This window comes from Geotrypetes seraphini, chromosome 12 (genome assembly GCF_902459505.1).
Source record: "Geotrypetes seraphini chromosome 12, aGeoSer1.1, whole genome shotgun sequence".
Lineage (NCBI taxonomy): Eukaryota > Metazoa > Chordata > Amphibia > Gymnophiona > Dermophiidae > Geotrypetes > Geotrypetes seraphini.
The window spans coordinates 81,669,109-81,687,016 of record NC_047095.1 but is presented as its reverse complement, the minus strand read 5'-3'; the positions used below and the strand labels follow the sequence as shown (position 1 = coordinate 81,687,016).

General features: G+C 42.4%; 1 protein-coding gene across 2 annotated transcripts in view; it reads left to right on the top strand.

The window, feature by feature from the left end:
- Positions 1 to 6,029, top strand: part of RGS8 (regulator of G protein signaling 8) — a 100,272-nt gene extending 94,243 nt beyond the window's left edge. For both annotated transcript variants that reach the window (XM_033916760.1, XM_033916761.1), the window contains exon 5: positions 4,674 to 6,029. In XM_033916760.1, the coding sequence (XP_033772651.1) occupies positions 4,674 to 4,856 (183 nt within the window). In that variant the 3' untranslated portion in view covers positions 4,857 to 6,029. The remainder of the gene's footprint in view (positions 1 to 4,673) is intronic.
- The last annotated feature ends 11,879 nt before the right edge of the window (positions 6,030 to 17,908 follow it).

Genomic DNA, 17,908 nt, shown 5'->3' with positions numbered 1-17,908 from the left:
AATGAATTCCACCAAAAGGTGAAATTTATTCTGATTGGCCCAGGTGCCTTAGGCCCCACCTGTGGGCGGGGCTTTGGGACGGCTGGGCCAATCCGGCCCCATTCTGCTGTCGGCTGCCTGCTGGATGGACGGTTTTGGCACCCATCTGTCCGGCCAACTTGAACAAGGTACAGGGAAGGGGTGTGGGGGTGGGGGGGTCGTGGGGTCAGCCAGGGGGTCACGGGTCAGCTGGGGGGGGCGATTGGGGGTTCTGGGGGGGCGGATGTTGGGGTGAGGGGGGGTTCATCGAGGGCAGGAGGGCCTGGGATCCCTCCTGCCCGTAATGTAGTGGGGGGTGGGGGTAGGGGGTCGCCGGGGCCAGGAGGGCTTGGGCTCCCTCCTGGCCCGATCGAGTCGTGGGGGGGGGGTCGCCGGGGCCAGGAGAGCTTGGGCTCTCTCCTGGCCCGTTAAAATGGAGGAGGGGGTCAACGGGGCCAGGAGAGCTTGGGCTCTCTCCTGGCCTGTTAAAACGGAGGGGGTGGTCGCCGGGGCCAGGAGGGCTTGGGCTCCCTCCTGGCCCGATGTTCATTGCAAGTGGGGGGGGTGATGGATCACGGCAGGAGAGATGTCTCATCTCCCCTACCGCGATGCCATCACTCCTCTACCGGAACTGCCGAGATCTGCGGCAGGAGAGATAGGGCATCTCTCCTGCTGCGGGTTGCGGCAATTCAGGTAGAGGAGTGATGGCATCGCGGTAGGGGAGATGAGGCATCTCTCCTGCCGCGATGGTTGAGGTGGGTAGGTTGCCGGGCTGCTGAACTGATCGCGCCAGCGGCCATCAGCTCAGCGGCCCCTTTTTCGGCACTTAGACCTGGTTCGACTACGTCTAAGTCAAAAAGGTCTAAGTGCCGACTAGGCAACCTGTTAATGTTTTGGTTATACCTGTTGTATGCCTAGTTGTAGGTCGGCCCACCTCCTGCCCACTGCCCGCCCTTTCCTCTCCTCTAAACACACCTCTTTTCTCTCTGTGCGTTTAATGGCAGGGGAAAGGCCTAAGCTGGTTTTAGATACGTCTAAAAACCAGCTTTGGTTATGGGTACTTGGACGATCAGGCTTTTTGATCATCCAAGTAGCCATTTAGGACACTTTTTAGACTTTTTTTTTTTTTATTATTACCCCCTTAGGCTCTACAGTATGGCACAGATTATGATTATCAGATTTCCTCTTTAAAAAAACAGAGGACAACTAGCTCTGCCCCACCCTCCCCGAGCTCCACCACCACATGAACCTCATGTCTCTTTCCCTGAGCTCGGGGCTGCATCTGGTGGACCTTTGTGCATGCACAGATGTCAGCGCGATGAGGTCACCTGCATGTGCGCATACGTGTGATGTCAACATCTGCACATGTGCAGAGGCCCTCTAGATGAGGCCTCGAGCTTGGGGCCTTCCAAAACCAAACAAAATACCGGGTTTTGGGAATCCCTCCAGACACCTGGACAGTCCTCTAAAAAGAGGACATGTTTATGTTTATTAAAATCTTTATATATCGCATAAACAACCAAAATGGATCAAAGTGGTTTACAATATAACTCAGTTCAAATTATGAAAAGAACTCCATTTGAACAGAAAAGAAAAAGGAAGAAAGAAAAAAAAGAACATTTCTAATACATAATATTCTATAATATCCAAATTAAGAAATGAAATTAATTAATACAAATGTAAAAATGATAAAATATATAAATTATACAAATTTATAAATGCAGACTGCAGTCCCAAATTCATGTCATCAATTTAAAAAGGCCAGTTGAAAATAATGTGCCTTTAAATGTCTTTTGAAATTTTGAAAAGATTCCTCTTTTCTCATGTCTAAGGGATTCTCTAAAGGGTACCTAACATAATTGGCAAAATCCGCTTAATAGCTTCAATTATTAGAAAAAAAACCCCAATTAATTGGTTGATAGGCGCCTACCTGATTCTATAAAAGGTAGGACCTATCACATGAAAACAAACAAAAATTGACCCTTTAGTCCCACAGGAGATACAAATTCCAGTGAAAACGAAAAGATCTGTGGAGATGGTGATGTTCAGGATAAAGGCTTTATTTAAAAATGTACAATTGGATAATCCACATAAAATATATCTAGGACTTAAACCATAGAGAGGTGTGGACTCAACGCAGTCTGTGTTTCGACAATGCTGTCTTCCTCAGAGGTCCCTAAAAGTCCTGATATTAAAGCACGTGGCTTAAACACTGAAAACAATACCGAGTGTAACTCTGCGCAGATGAGGATCATCCAATTATACATTTTAAAATGGGGGGGGGTTTAGTATGATTCTTTCAATAAAAAAGTTAAAAATTAAATTTAGGGGGAGGATAGGGGGAGAGGTCAATAGGAAAAGGGAAAGGGGGTAAGAATTAGGGGGAGGGTATTGAGACATGTAATGGGTATTTTGGAAATATATTTTGAAGAAATGAAAGATATTTGATGGAAATTAATATGATGAATTTTAAAATAATGACTATTTTATTGTATTATAATATTGTATATCTACTGATTTCTTCAATAAAAATGTTATAAATTAAAATAAACACACTAGTCTTCAATATATAAAGTCTAAGAGCTCCTTTTACTAAGGTGCGCTAGCGTTTTTAGCGCACGCACAAGATTAGCGCGTGCTAGCCTAAAAATTACCGCCTGCTTAAAAGGAGGCGGTAGCGGCTAGAGCGCGCTATTCCGCACATAAAGGCCCTAACGCACCTTTGTAAAAGGAGCCCTAAGACAACAATCCCTTAAGAATAGATAGAAGTAGGAGAGTTATTTGACAAAAAACCTTCTAGTGTAGTATTGTAAGGTTTAATGTATTTTTAGGCTGAAAGACCTCAAGTGTTCACAGCTTTCTGGGTCCATTAAACCTTACAATACTACACTAGAAGGTTTTGTTGTGAAATAACTCTCCTACTATTATCCATTTTTAAATAAAGTCTGTATCTTGAACATCACCATCTCCACAGATCTTTTCACTTTCGCTGGAATAGGCACCTAGTACATGATACCATGTCTCTTTATTCTTTCCTTTTTGAAGCCTGTTTAAGTTGATTTATCACTGCCCTGTATTCAACTCCTAAATGTGAACAGTTGGCAGTCTGAAAATAAAGTCACACTGAATGAGAAGTGGGTTCAGCTACAAGTAAATGTGCACATTACCAGATTATTGCTACTGAAGAAAATTTTAGTTTGAGTAAAGTTATAATTTGGAACACCACTTGAGAGTGAAAAAAGATTTGTACTATACAAATCCTATTGTTTACCCCAAGGGCTGGGAATATTTCTCCCCTTCTGCTTGAGAACTAATTCATAGCCCCCTAAAAACCTGCCCTTTACTGGGAGTATAGACTGTGGAATGGAATGAGCCTCCAGAGGCATGGCCCATCCAAATATTGCCCTATACTGTCAGCATCATAAATTAGGGAACTTTAAGGGAAAGAGCATCAGTTGATACATTAGCACTCTCCACAACCAAAAAGGTTTTCCCCTGTTCCTGGCAATGAAGAGCTGGTACAGAAAAAAAATCCATATTCTGCTATTGAGGTAGACATGGGGGAAGCCACTGTTTGCCCTGGATCGGCAGCATGGAATGTTGCTACTCTCTGGGGATTCTAGAATCTTGTTACTCTTTGGGATTCCGGAATCTTGGTATTCCTTAGGTTTCTGTATGGAATGTTGCTCTTCTTTGGGCTTTTGCCAGGTACTTGTGATCTGTATTGGCCACTGTGGAAACAGGATACTACGCTAGATTGACCATTGTTCTGACCTGGTATGGCTATTCTTATGTTTTCAAACACTGTTCAGTAGCCAATCCTGGACTTGATGACATGAATACTTTGGAAGAAAGGTGGGAGAGGGGAGATATGACAGAGACATTTAAATGCCTTCGTGATGTAAATGTGCATGAGTCGAGTCTCATTCATTTGAAAGGAAGCTCTGGAATGAGAGGGCATAGGATGAAGTTAAGAGGTGATAGGCTCAGGAGTAATCTAAGGAAAAACTTTTTTACACAGAGGGTGGTAGATGCGTGGAACAGTCTCCCAGAAGAAGTGGTGGAGACAGAGACTGTGTCTGAATTCAAGAAAGCCTGGGATAGGCACGTGGGATCTCAGAGAGAGGAAGAGATAATGGTTACTGTGGATGGGCAGACTGGATGGGCCATTTGGTCTTTATCTGCCATCATGTTTCTCTGTTTCATTATTTCATTGCACTGAATGTTCACAGATTGTTGTGGTATACTTGAGGATGCACAATATGTAGGAGCTGAAATGGCAGCCCGTTTGGAGGCGTACTCATTTATTTGAAAACACTCTGATTAGCTGCATAGCCAAGGGCGGTGGTGCCCACAGGCGTCAACTTTTCAAAATGATTGGGGGGTGGGGAGGCGGGTCAAACCCAAACCCAAACCCAATGGTTGCCTCTCCTTGGTCACGGTTAAAGAGTTTGTTCAGTATTGTGGGTGCTCAAGCACCCACAGAACTGGCTGCTATGGCATTGGTGCCATGGTGTGTTAAAATGAGAGTTACCACTTACTCATCATTCTATTTATTATAATGGCTGATTGTTACATTGTATCCCGTCTGGTCTGTCTTTTGGGTTGGTTGGTTTATGAACATATTTTCAGCATCTTGTCCTTTTTTTTTCCAGGTAAATCTTGACTTCCAGGCACGGGAGATTACAAAGAAGAACCTGCAGCAACCTTCTCTTTCCTGTTTCGATCTAGCCCAGGTGAGAGTGCGCAGCCTCATGGAAAAAGACTCTTACCCCAGGTTCTTGAGATCCAAGATCTACAAAGACCTACTGAGCCACACTCAGAGGAGACCCAGCTAAAGCAGAGACATATGCCCATAGGTTCCTCAGCTGATGATTTCATTCTAAACTGTGATGCTCTATCAGTGTTCAAACCAATGGAAAAAGTGGAAGTAATACAAAAGAGGCCAGATGGGTCACCTAGACTCTGCTGGGACTTTTCCTGGTCTTTGTCTTTAATTACATTCCTTTGTGATTAGTTAGATCACCCAGCGACCATGGTCTAGATTGTGTTTGGTGCATCTGCAGATCCTCTGTGAAGATAATGTCACACAAGTCATCATTTCTATGGCAGACATACCTGTATATTTATCATAATAAGTTAAGCACTCTAAAATATCACATTCTTGTCATTCTGTGCTTTGAGCAAGAAGTTATACAAATGTCAGGGGGGGAAAAAAACTGCTAAATCCAGTTGTTACAATGTATTTCTACTTCTATTCCTTGGATCCTGTAGGAACAGTTTGGGACGACGCTCCTATGAGTTTTGTTCTCTAGTTATTGGATGTCGTCACCACTTATTAAGAGATCGGATTAGGTCATGCCGACAACGAACAGCTGATGATCTCCAGCCCTCAAGTTGTGGCAGTAACAGAGGCACCGAGTGCTAGGTATCTCACATTCAGACAGGATGAGAATGATCATTTGTAGATGTTCCCTTACAGAATTACAAGGCAATAAAGGAGAAGAGAATGTCTAGTGATGTAGGTCATTATACGTATCTGTTTGTGACCTCATTTCAGCTATTAAGCCAGGCACGGTGTTGTCAAAAGTATATAACCATCACAAGTGTTAGTGATCTCACTGTTGATTAAGACAAGTCTGGGGTCCATTGGGCATTGACTAGAGCAGGTGCCAGTAGAAAAGAAGACAGTGGGACAAAGAGTCACTTGAGTAGATGCAGAAGGGTTACAATGCCGCTCTATGTCCATCCAGTGGGAGCACAAAATGCACATGTGTTTTCTTCTGCACTTTGTCTGGCTATAGTCGTAGTTTCAAAACAAATAAGTATATTTTCACTTCTTCTTCCAATGCCATTCTTTGGATCATAATTTACATTTGTTGATCTGATTCCTCATGTATGAACTCTGGGAATTATTCTATAAGGCTCCGCCTAGTTTTAGATTGTAAGAACATGTGTAAAGGCTAGTATTCTAGTCATTTACATGCATGTGTGGATACATATATGCATAAATGAGCAATTTCCAGCTAAGGAGTATTCTGTCAGAATACCCCAGATGCAATGGCATATAATATGCATGTGAGCGGAGCTTGTTAGGGCACATGATTATGCATTATAATCTATGTGCAGCATTTTGCAGTCTTTGTGCAAGCTCTATGGCTCTTGTGAGTGCTCACATCTTAAATATAGGCATGGGCACTTACTTTTCTTTATAAAATAGGATTCAAATAGGTGCTTTCTTAAATTTTAGTGCCCCGTTAAAGAATTACCCTAATATGTATTGTTGAATATTTCATTTTTTTTGTATACTTATTTTCCACACAGTACTGAAGTCTTGCTCTGAACGGAACTATTCCATATCTCTGTCCATTGGGATGTCAGTGAATTGAAGGCCTGGGCAGTCTGTGGCAGTGTCTCAAGCCCTAGCAAGATGTGAGAGGGAAAATACTGTATATCAAATGCCCCGTTTTCTAGGCTTGGCAAGTGGTTCTAGGACAGTGGTCTCAAACTCACAGCCCAGGGACTACATGCGGCCCACGGTCTGTACTAGTGCTGCCCGCTCTTTGCAGCGTCCTCCGGCTTCCCCCCTGGCCTCCCGCTCTTACCTTCAGATAATTACGCAGCCTGCAGAGAGGATTGCCGGTGCTGTAGCAATCCTTGCAGGCTGCCATCGTCCTCAGCAGCACGTTCCCTCTGCTGCGATCCTGCCCATAACATCAGAGGAGGGGCGGAACCGCAGCAGAGGGAACGTGCTGTGGAGGCCAATGACAGCCTTCAAGGAATGCTACAGCACCGGCAATCCTCTCTGCAGGCTGCAGCAATAAGCTGAAACTAAGACCGGGAGGCCAGGGGGAAGCTGGAGGATGCTGCAAAGAAGGGGGGGGGGACATGCAGGCCATTGGGGGAAAGATTTATAAACTATAAAGAGTTTTACCTCATGCAAAATTGTAATTTCTTTAATAAGACATTAACTATTTTTTTTCTGAGGCCCTCCAAGTACCTACAAAACCAAAATGTGGCCCTGCAAAGGGTTTGAGTTTGAGACCACTGTTCTAGGATGAGTTTCAAGTTTTATTCATTCTTGATATACCACATATATCTGTGCGGTTTACATAATTTGACTATAATTAGTAAGACAGGGGAGAGGAAAAAAGATTGAATAACAAGAGAGGAAAAGAAGTACAATAATTGATAGGATAGAGAGTTAAGGAAGGATTAAAGACAGTCTGAGCTGTCAGTCATACAGTTTAGAGAGGTCTCGGGGGACATTGCAATGAGAGGCAGAGTTCAAGCTGGCCGAAGTTGACTGCCTGTTTAAGACATCATTTTCTGCTTAAAAGTCTACATTGTAGAGTCCCAATATTCATATTGACCCAGAAAAGTTGTTGGTTCCACTGAAGAGGAGACCAAAGTGATCATAAAAACTCATGTGGTGAGCTGTCATTTATTGATTCAAGTATCACGTCCTACAAAATTCCTTCCTAAATGTGTGCAATCTTATGCCTACTGTGTACATTACAAATGGACTTTAAACAGTTCATCTGGCTTTATTGTTTTTTTAAAATGCAGTAAATCCAGTTCATTCCTGCCTAACCCTATCAGTCAGCTCCTATGCAGTATGAATGCTTTTCTGTACAAACCATGTGGGGGCTTAGGGTTGTCCAGAAAAACCTGAAGTTGGAAAAACTGTGAGAATTGACGTTTTTCCCATGAATTTGATTGTGTTTGATCAGAAAATACTAAAAAAAACCCCCAACCCTAGTTTAAAGCCCATCCAGGAGTCCCTCAAAGCCACTGATTACATAAAGCTCTGTTTTTCTTAAAATTTACAATTATTTTTGCTTAATGGAGCAAATTTCTTGGCATTGTAGCTATAACTTTTATGTTTTAACACTCAGCAGTGATACATTGATAAAAATACATTTTATGCAAAAACTCTAGCAGTATTTTATTAAATGAACCTTCAATATCTGCACTTTATTGTGGAAAAATAACAGAAATTGAACATACTTCGCTAATAGCTAAACACATACACTTTGGTGTAGTCATCTACCAATGACGTTCCAAACACTCAAGCATTCAATGTCTTTTGAGATAGTCAGGATAAAGCCTGCGATGCTGTTCAACTCCTTGTAACAAGGCCTCACTGAGCATTGAGCTCAATGAGCACTGAGTCAGTTTGTACGTTGTCCCTGTAATCAACTTTAAAGCTTTTTCAATACCCATGAGCAGTACTGGGTTACAGTTAGAACCAGTACTGTCACAGACAGTGGGCACAGAGAAAATGTCTTTGTATCTCTGCTGGTGAAAGTAGATATAGCTTTAAATAGCTGATATGTCTTATTGCCTTGAGATCTTATAAGTGATATAATTAGGCTACCTACATTTTCCAACTTAACCCACTGGAAACACAAAAACTTTTATTTTTATAAGTTATAGCTGATGCCCCGACGTTGCACGGGTATTTAATTATAGCAATAACACTGTAAATGGATTCAAATAAAAATACTTTATAGTGGTGAATGAATGCAAGTCTCACTGGAAAATAGCAATCTCTTAAACTGAAAAGGAAGATCTGTTGGAATAAGTGGCATCCAAAAGTTTCAGTATTGATTTAAACAAATCAATATGTGGAAACTCAGGTTGAAAAGAAACTCCATGCAGTTTTTTCCCGGTTCAGAATGGAACCTGTGTGCCTAGTTCAGCATATGTGAGTACTCATGTAATGTAATAACATTATGAACTGGGGTGCATGAAGGAAACAGTTACAAACACAGTTAGAAAATACAAACTCTATATGTATGGTGTCCGTGGTAGAATAGAAAAGATGTCCCTAGTGGTTATAGTGTCATATAAAGTGTTTTATAGTTGGAATTACTGTGAGAATGGCAGCTTTTTACATCCTTTCCATTGACATGAATGGGTGAAATATGATTTTCTGTTTGTAGCTCCGCCCACGTGTGCAGGTGGGCCGCGAGACCCCCAGAACATATCACCCCAGGTAGTGAGGGATCTGCATACCAAGTTTCGTTCAAATCGGTAAAGCCGTTTTTGAATTACTGTGAGAATGGCAGATTTTTACATATTTTCCATTGACATGAATGGGTGAAATCAGATGTTCTGTTTGTAGCTCCGCCCACGTGTGCAGGTGGGCCGCGAGACCCCCAGAACATATCACCCCAGGTAGTTGGAATTACTGTGAAAATGGCAGCTTTTTACATTTTTTCCATTGACATGAATGGGTGAAATCTGATTTTATGTTTGTAGCTCCGCCCACGTGTACAGGTGGGCCGCGAGACCCCCAGAACATATCACCCCAGGTAGTGAGGGATCTACATACCAATTTTCGTTCAAATCGATCAAGCCGTTTTTGATTTACTGTGAGAATGGCAGCTGTTTACATTTTTTCCATTGACATGAATGGGTGAAATCTGATGTTCTGTTTGTAGCTCCGCCCACGTGTGCAGGTGGGCCGCGAGACCCCCAGAACATATCACCCCAGGTAGTGAGGGATCTGCATACCAAGTTTCGTTCAAATCGGTCAAGCCGGTTTTGATTTACTGTGAGAATGGCAGCTGTTTACATTTTTTTCCATTGACATGAATGGGTGAAATCTGATGTTCTGTTTGTAGCTCCGCCCACGTGTGCAGGTGGGCCGCGAGACCCCCAGAATATATCACCCCAGGTAGTGAGGGATCTGCATACCAAGTTTCGTTCAAATCGGTCAAGCCGTTTTTGAATTACGGTGAGAATGGCAGCTTTTTACTTTTTTTCCATTGACATGAATGGGTGAAATCAGATGTTCTGTTTGTAGCTCCGCCCACGTGTGCAGGTGGGCCGCGAGACCCCCAGAATATATCACCCCAGGTAGTTGGAATTACTGTGAGAATGGCAGCTTTTTACATTTTTTCCATTGACATGAATGGGTGAAATCTGATTTTCTGTTTGTAGCTCCGCCCATGTGTGCAGGTGGGCCGCGAGACCCCCAAGAACATATCACCCCAGGTAGTGAGGGATCTGCATACCAAGGTTCGTTCAAATCGGTCAAGCCGTTTTTGAATTACTGTGAGAATGGCAGCTTTTTACATTTTTTCCATTGACATGAATGGGTGAAATCTGATGTTCTGTTTGTAGCTCCGCCCACGTGTGCAGGTGGGCCGCGAGACCCCCAGAACATATCACCCCAGGTAGTGAGGGATCTGCATACCAAGTTTCGTTCAAATCGGTCAAGCCATTTTTGCGTGATCGCGGCACATACACACACACACACACACATACATACCTCCGATTTTATATATATAGATTCTAAATATTATAAGACTGAAGTCTTAATGGATCTAATATAAGAGTCCCACTGAGGCCTTGTTGCAAGGAGTTGAACAGCATTACAGGCTTTATCCTGACTATCTCATGAAGTCACTGAGGCCTGGATCCTTTATACAGAACCAAAATCGGCAGCCACCTAAAAAGCGGATGCCGATCATGTGACAGTGCCATATAGAGAATCGTGAATCTGTGAAAGATAGGCAATGGAAATGTAGGCCAGGGTTTTCCAGGCTTACATTTCCAATGCCTATCTTTGCCATGAATTGTGCCTAAGAAGGTGCTTTATGGGACATAATGCCACTTCTGGCTTTAGCCTTGCCCATAGTGATATTAGTTGCGATTCTGGCACCTTTTATTTAGGTGCCAGTAGGTGCTTTAAATTCAGTGTTAATCGTTATTTCAAACAGTGTTTCTCAATTAACTAAGACTCCTAAGTTTAAGCACTGTTTATAGAAATTCACCCTGAATGCTCGAGTGTTTGGAATGCCATTGGTAGATGACTACACCAAAGTCTACATGTTTAGCTATTAGTGAAATATATTAAATTTCTGTTTTTTTCCACAATAAAGAGTAGATATTGAAGGTCCACTTAATAAAATACTGCTAGATTTTATGCATAAAATGTATTTTTATCAATGTATCATTGCTGAGTGTGAAAACATGAGCGAACCAACAAGAAGAGGAAATCAAAAGTACACACTCAACAGTAAAACAGAAAAAGTACCAAGGGCCTCGCAGATTAGGATAGTAGAGTTCACTTTATTAAATGACCCGACCTGGGCTGTGTTTCGGCAAAAACTGCCTGCATCAGGGGTCCATAAAACTTTAGTTAGATGGTCAAATGAGACCGGTTATGTGAACTCTCTAAATAATCCTCAGAAGCTTGGAGAGAAGAAAATGTAATGAAAACTGAATTGCACGTCTCCTTAAGGACGCTGGGGAGTTTAGGAGAAGTGCAGGCTGTTTGATAATAGGCTTTAATGTCTATGCATTTATTGATCAGATTCTAGTCTGGTTGTTAGTTTTTACTAATAAAATAGCTATTTGTGTCAAAATCTTAGATTAAAATGGTTCCTCTGAGCTGAGGGTCAAGTAGTAACAATGCTTAATAAAATATAAAAACTACATAGCTAGATATGTATGTAACATGATTTAACTGGTTATGAGAGCTCCTACCTGGTTAAATCACACTGATCATATCTGGTGCTGGTATTCAGCTGCACTTAGCTAGAACATACCCGCTGAATATAGGGTTACCATATAGCTCCAGAAAAAAGAGGCCTGCTGAAACCTGATGTAAGTGTTGGCGCCCAAGCTTGGCACAGAGACCCAGTATTCTGTAGCAACACGAGCAACTTTTTGAAACATCCCTGACATGCCCATGCCCCTCCCATGGTCACCCCCCCCTTTTGAGTTGTGCACAGCTAGATGAATGCATTAATCCTAAATGGTGCTAATTAACATCAGTAGTTGGTTGTTACTAACCAATTATTGTTCTTTATAGGCTCATTATTTATTTATTTATTCCATTTTCTATACCGTACTCCCAGGAGAGCTCAGAACGGTTTACAGCACAGTTTTAGCAAAGGCAGATCGTGTTTGACGAACTTGCTGCACTTCTTTGAGGGAGTAAACAGACAGATAGACAAGGGTGATCTGGTTGACATTGTATATCTGGATTTTCAGAAGGCGTTCGACAAGGTTCCGCATGAACGACTACTTCGGAAAATTGCAAGCCATGGAATTGAGGGTGAAATACTCATGTGGATTAAAAACTGGCTGGAGCATAGGAAACAGAGAGTGGGGGTAAATGGATAATACTCGGACTGGAAGAGCGTCACCAGTGGGGTGCCGCAGGGCTCGGTGCTTGGACCCGTGCTCTTTAACATCTTGATAAATGATCTGGACATAGGTACGATGAGCGAGGTGATTAAATTTGCGGATGATACAAAGTTATTCAGAGTAGTAAAGACGCAGGGGGATTGCGAAGATCTGCAACGTGACATAATCAAGCTCAAGGAATGGGCATCGACATGGCAGATGAGGTTCAACGTGGATAAGTGTAAAGTGATGCATGTCGGTAACAAAAATCTCATGCACGAATACAGGATGTCCGGGGCGGTATTTGGAGAGACCTCCCAGGAAAGGGACTTGGGAGTTCTGATCGACAAGTCGATTAAGCCGTCCACATAATGTGCGGCGGCAGCAAAAAGGGCAAACAGAATGCTAGGAATGATAAAGAAGGGGATCACGAACAGATCAGAGAAGGTTATCATGCCGCTGTACCGGGCCATGGTACGCCCTCACCTGGAGTACTGTGTCCAGCACTGGTCGCCGTACATGAAGAAGGACACGGTACTACTCTGGTCCAGATCCAGAGAAGAGTGACTAAGCTGGTTAAGGGGCTGGAGGAGCTGCCGTATAGCAAAAGATTAGAGAAACTGGGCCTCTTCTCCCTCGAACAGAGGAGATTGAGAGGGGACATGATCAAAACATTCAAGGTACTGAAGGGGATAGACTTAGTAGATAAGGACAGGTTGTTCACCCTCTCCAAGGTAGGGAGAACAAGAGGGCACTCTCTAAAGTTGAAAGGGGATAAATTCCTTACAAACGTAAGGAAGTTCTTCTTCACCCAGAGAGTGGTAGAAAGCTGGAATGCTCTTCCAGAGGCTTTTATAGGGGAAAACACCCTCCAAGGATTCAAGACAAAGTTAGACAAGTTTCTGCTGAACAAGAACGTGCGCTGGTAGGGCTAGTCTCAGTTAGGGTGCTGGTCTTAAACCAGAGGGCCGCCACGTGAGCGGACTTCTGGGCATGATGGACCACTGATCTGACTCAGCAGTGGCAATTCTTATATATTCAGGTACTCAAGCATTTTTCCCTGTCTGTCCTGGTGGGCTCACAATCTATTTAGTGCACCTGGGGCAATGGGGGGATTAAGTGACTTGCCCAGGGTTACAAGGTGTAGCATGGGTTTGAACCTACAACCCCAGGGTGCTGAGGCTGTAGCTTTAACCAATGCATCTCGAAATCGCATGCAGATTTAGGTGCTCAAATCTGGGTGCCATGTATGCAATCTAGGGGTATGTGTGCACTTACACATGAAAGTATTGGAATTCAGTACATGTATGCACAAATGTTGAATGTATATGTAGGCACCCAGTTACAGAAATTTCCTGGTAGTCCTTTGGAGGTTTAGCTTCTTTACTTAAAAGATGCTTTTGCCTCTATTTCAGCTTCTAGTCACTCTCTAGTAAAGGTTGGTCCCGGCACAGACCAGTTCCTGGTGATGACATTTTCAGAATGTCAAAGACCTTGTCAGAAGCGAGATAATTTTAGAAGGAACTTTTCATGGATTCTTTATAATATTCAAGATAGTTGGCCCCCAATGGATTTATAGCAATATTTATTATGACTGTAGAGCAGTTAACACTCCCATATTTTTAGTAAAAGTGCATTGTGCCAATATCGTGTAAACTCTTCAGATGACCTTTCTGCTTATGAAGGGTCCCACAAAACTTTTAACATTTAACATTGTTACTCTAGATTCTAATTTAAAGTAAAGCACCTCTAAGTAATAGCTGAAAATTAATGTAAAGAGTGAAAAACATATTTTTTGCTTATGCAGCCATCTAATCACACTATTTTGTTGGGTTCTTCCTCTCTTTGCAGAATCACACTTATGCTTACACCTTCTTTCGGAATTTTCACATTTCCAAATTTAATTCCTCTTTAGAATTACTACAGGGTCTTTTTCCTAAGCTGCCCTAAGAAATGGGCTTAGTGCTAGGGTTACCATATGGCTCCAGAAAAAGGAGAACGGATTGAGACATCCAGGTTTTACTTCCATGGAAAGCACTAGAAATACAGAGGACAGATTGAGATATCTGGGTTTTACTTCCATTGCTTTCATCAGAAGTAAAACCCGGATGTCTCAATCCATCCTCCTGTTTCTTGAGCCATATGGTAACCTTACTTAGTGCATCCTTACACAGGCTTGTACTGCACGATAAAAACATTTCTAGCAGGACTGTTAAAAAGGGCTTTTTTTCTATTGCTTGAATATATGGCCATACACTAATGTTAGCATTAGTGCATGGCTAGTGGCTCCTTCAGAAAATTAACATGGCCTTCTATTTACGAAGTGCTAAGAGCTCCCACATTATGGATGCACTAACCAGTTGATGCAGTGGTAGGGTTAGGGTTACCAGATTTTCCGTTTGGAAAATCCGGACCCCCTAGACCGCCCCTAGGCCCGCCCAGTTCCACCCATCCCTGTCCCGTTATGCCCCAGTCCTGCCCCCAACCCCGCCCCCTGCTGCCTGCTCTTGTCGGGCAGGGGGGGCATCTGCATATGCACAGATGCGAAGACATCACGCACACACGCATGTGCACATGTCGTCATCACATGACATCCGCACCTGCGCTCCTGTCTGACAGTGATTTGTTCCAAGCTTTTCAAAATCCAGACAAAGTGGGCACATGTCCGGGGAAATCTGGACGTCTGGTAACCCTAGGTAAGTTCAGCATACTAGCTGATTAGCATATCCAAGTCCATTCTCTGCCTGACATGCCCCTTCCCAAAAACCTCCCAACAAATAAATACCATGCGCTTAGCACATACTGAAACAAAACTAACACAGAATGCTTTAGCACATCCTTCATTAAACCATTTTTGCTGTGTTAGGCCCGTTTTGCCACCCCCTATATCTTCCATAACTGTGCAAAAAAAGGCGCATAAGAATTCTGCAACTCGGGCTGTGTAGTTATGAGGTAGCACAAGTTTACATGGGACATAAATTTGCTGCAAAGCAAAAAAAAAAAACCCTTTCTGACAGAAAGGAAGAACAGAGAATGTTGCAGCTTTACCCACATCTTTAATTTGGCCCAGGTTGGCTGAATATCTGCACTTTGTTCTACCTATAGCAAATAAGTTAAATCTCTATCCATGTTAAGCAATATAGGGAAGCCATGCTAGATGGACGTAATCCTGACCTCTCCTCCACTGGTGCTATACATCTTGTTAGTTATGGATGAGAAGCAGCTCAGCAGAGCATTGTAAGAAGGGACCATCCCCAAGCTGTTACTCACTGTCATGAAGTTATTCCTTGCATTTCGTGGAAGTTTCTTCTTTCTAACTTCCTGTTGGTCTATTTTGGTCATTTTCCCAGATGGGGAGCCTCAGCCTTTGCCCTCTGTCCTTTCCAAGCTAATAAGACTTTCTAGCATTCATGTGATATCTGTCAGCAGATCTCGCTGCTTATACCCTCCCCTTCATTGGAAATTGGCCATCAAGCACAGTGATGTATTCTCCACAAAAGCCTTCATCCAACTCCAGCAGGAAGCTGACTTTCAAATTTATCACAGAAGAGAATACAATGCTACCCAACATTTCACAAGAAAGCACAACGTACGCAAAGCTGAATTAAAAATGTCGGCTTACATAGGCATTATAGATCTATATCTATATACATCTATGTACTGTATATATAAGGGATGTTCAATAATTTATCTGATTATGAAAGAAAGTAGCAAGCGTGTTGAAAGAAGTCTGTGCATGTTGTGACCTGTCTCAAGGTTGCTCATGCACAGTTGCGGCTCAGTGCGAGTCTAACATTCCAAGAGGCAGGATGTCAGGAGAGTCCTCGTTCAAATCAAGTATGAAACTGCTAGATTCAGAGCATCATTCAGTGATAAAATTTCTCACAAAAGAAGGAAAAAAAGCCAAAGGAGATCCATGAACACATGACTGAAGTTTATGGTGAGTCTGCTCCATTATCCTATAAAGTAAAATTTTGGTGCAAGTGGTTTAAAGGGGGTAGAGAATCCATTGAAGATGACCCTCACACTGGACGGCATGTGGAAGCAACTTCCACAAAAATGTGCAAGAGAGTCATGGTTTAATTTTGTCAGACAGATGAATTAAGGCTTCTCGAATAGCTGAAGAAATGGGCATCTTGGCAGGTATAGTTTGTAAATTAATTCATGAAAAGTTGGGCATGTCCAAGGTTAGTGTAAGATAGGTTTCAAGAATACTGATGCCATGTGAGAAGGCCATGAAGCTCCAGTGCTGACAGAAGAACTTGGAGATGCTCTGTGAAGACCAAGTGAATTTTTTTTCATCGTTTGGTGACTGGAGATGAGACTTGGGTCTCTCGCAAAGATCCTGAGTCCAAAATGGAGTCAATGCAGTGGAAGCACAAGTCATTCCCCAACTCAAAAACGTTCAAGACAGAAAAATCTGAGATGATGAAGGATTTATGCTTCTGGAATTCATGCCACACAAGACAACCATAACTGGGAACAGTTACGCCAACACAATGATCGCTTTGCAGGAGTCAATCATGGAGAAAACATGAGGAAAACTCATAGCAGATGTGCTGCTTCTTCACAACAGTGCTGCCATCTGAGTATGTGGGTTTCAGCAGCTGAACCATCCGCCCTATAATCCTGACCTGGCTTCTTTGGATTATTTCCTGTTCTGAATTTTGAAGAAATCTCTCTGTGGACAGCGATTTTCAAGTGATGAAGGCATTAAGGAAGCTGTGATGTCCTGGTTTGAAGGTCAAACAGAAGAAATTTTTACAAAGGGGTTAAAGTCATTGCAGGAAAAGTGGATGAAGTGTTTGGAGATATCAGGGGACTAAACTGAAATTTTTTTTTAAAAACTCTTTTCTTTCCTACTGAGGTAGATAAATTATTGAACGCCCCGTGTGTGTGTCTGCAGGTACGGGGACAAGGCCACCCACCGCCCCGTGAAGCGGTGACTGGCCTTGTCCCCACAGTTAAGGGAGGGTACGCACGGGGTTGGAGGACAAAATGTAATCAATGAACCTTTGGTAGCACAAGATAGAATCATACTGCCACCATTACATATAAAGCCAGACCAATTAAAAAATTTATAAAGGTTTTGAATAAAGACGATTTGTGCATTGAATACGTAGAACATATGTTATCTGGATGTACCATGGAAAAACTGAAAGCAGGAATTTTCGATGGTCCACAGATCAGACAACATATAAATGACCCACATTTCATAGCATCAATAAATGAAATCAAATTATGTGTCTGGTCTTCATTTGTTCTTGCTGTGAAAAACTTTCTTGGCAACAAAAAGGCAGACAACTAACATACAATTAGTAGAGAATATGCTCTCATTTCAACTGGCTTGGCTGTAACATGTTAAAGTCCATAGGTAGAAGTGTTTGACCTCGGTTAGTTGAGTTTAGTGTTAAAAAGTGACATCCGAAAAATTGGGTCCATAGTAGATGCAGAAACAATCACCCATTGTGAACAAATCTTTGAAGCAGCAGTCAAATCATATAGTCTAGCCCGAAACAATTCCATGTTTCGATATTGTTGCATCTTCAGGAGCAAACTAAATAAATGCAAATAATGATTCCAATTCGCATTTATTTTACACACTATTAAGCACAAGCTATCATGAAATATACTCACCTACCGATAAGTCCAATTTTTCATATATTGAATCTGCAGAATCAAAATGGGTTCTCCAAGTATTTGTGCATAAATGAGCAACACGCCAACTCATGCACACTGAATA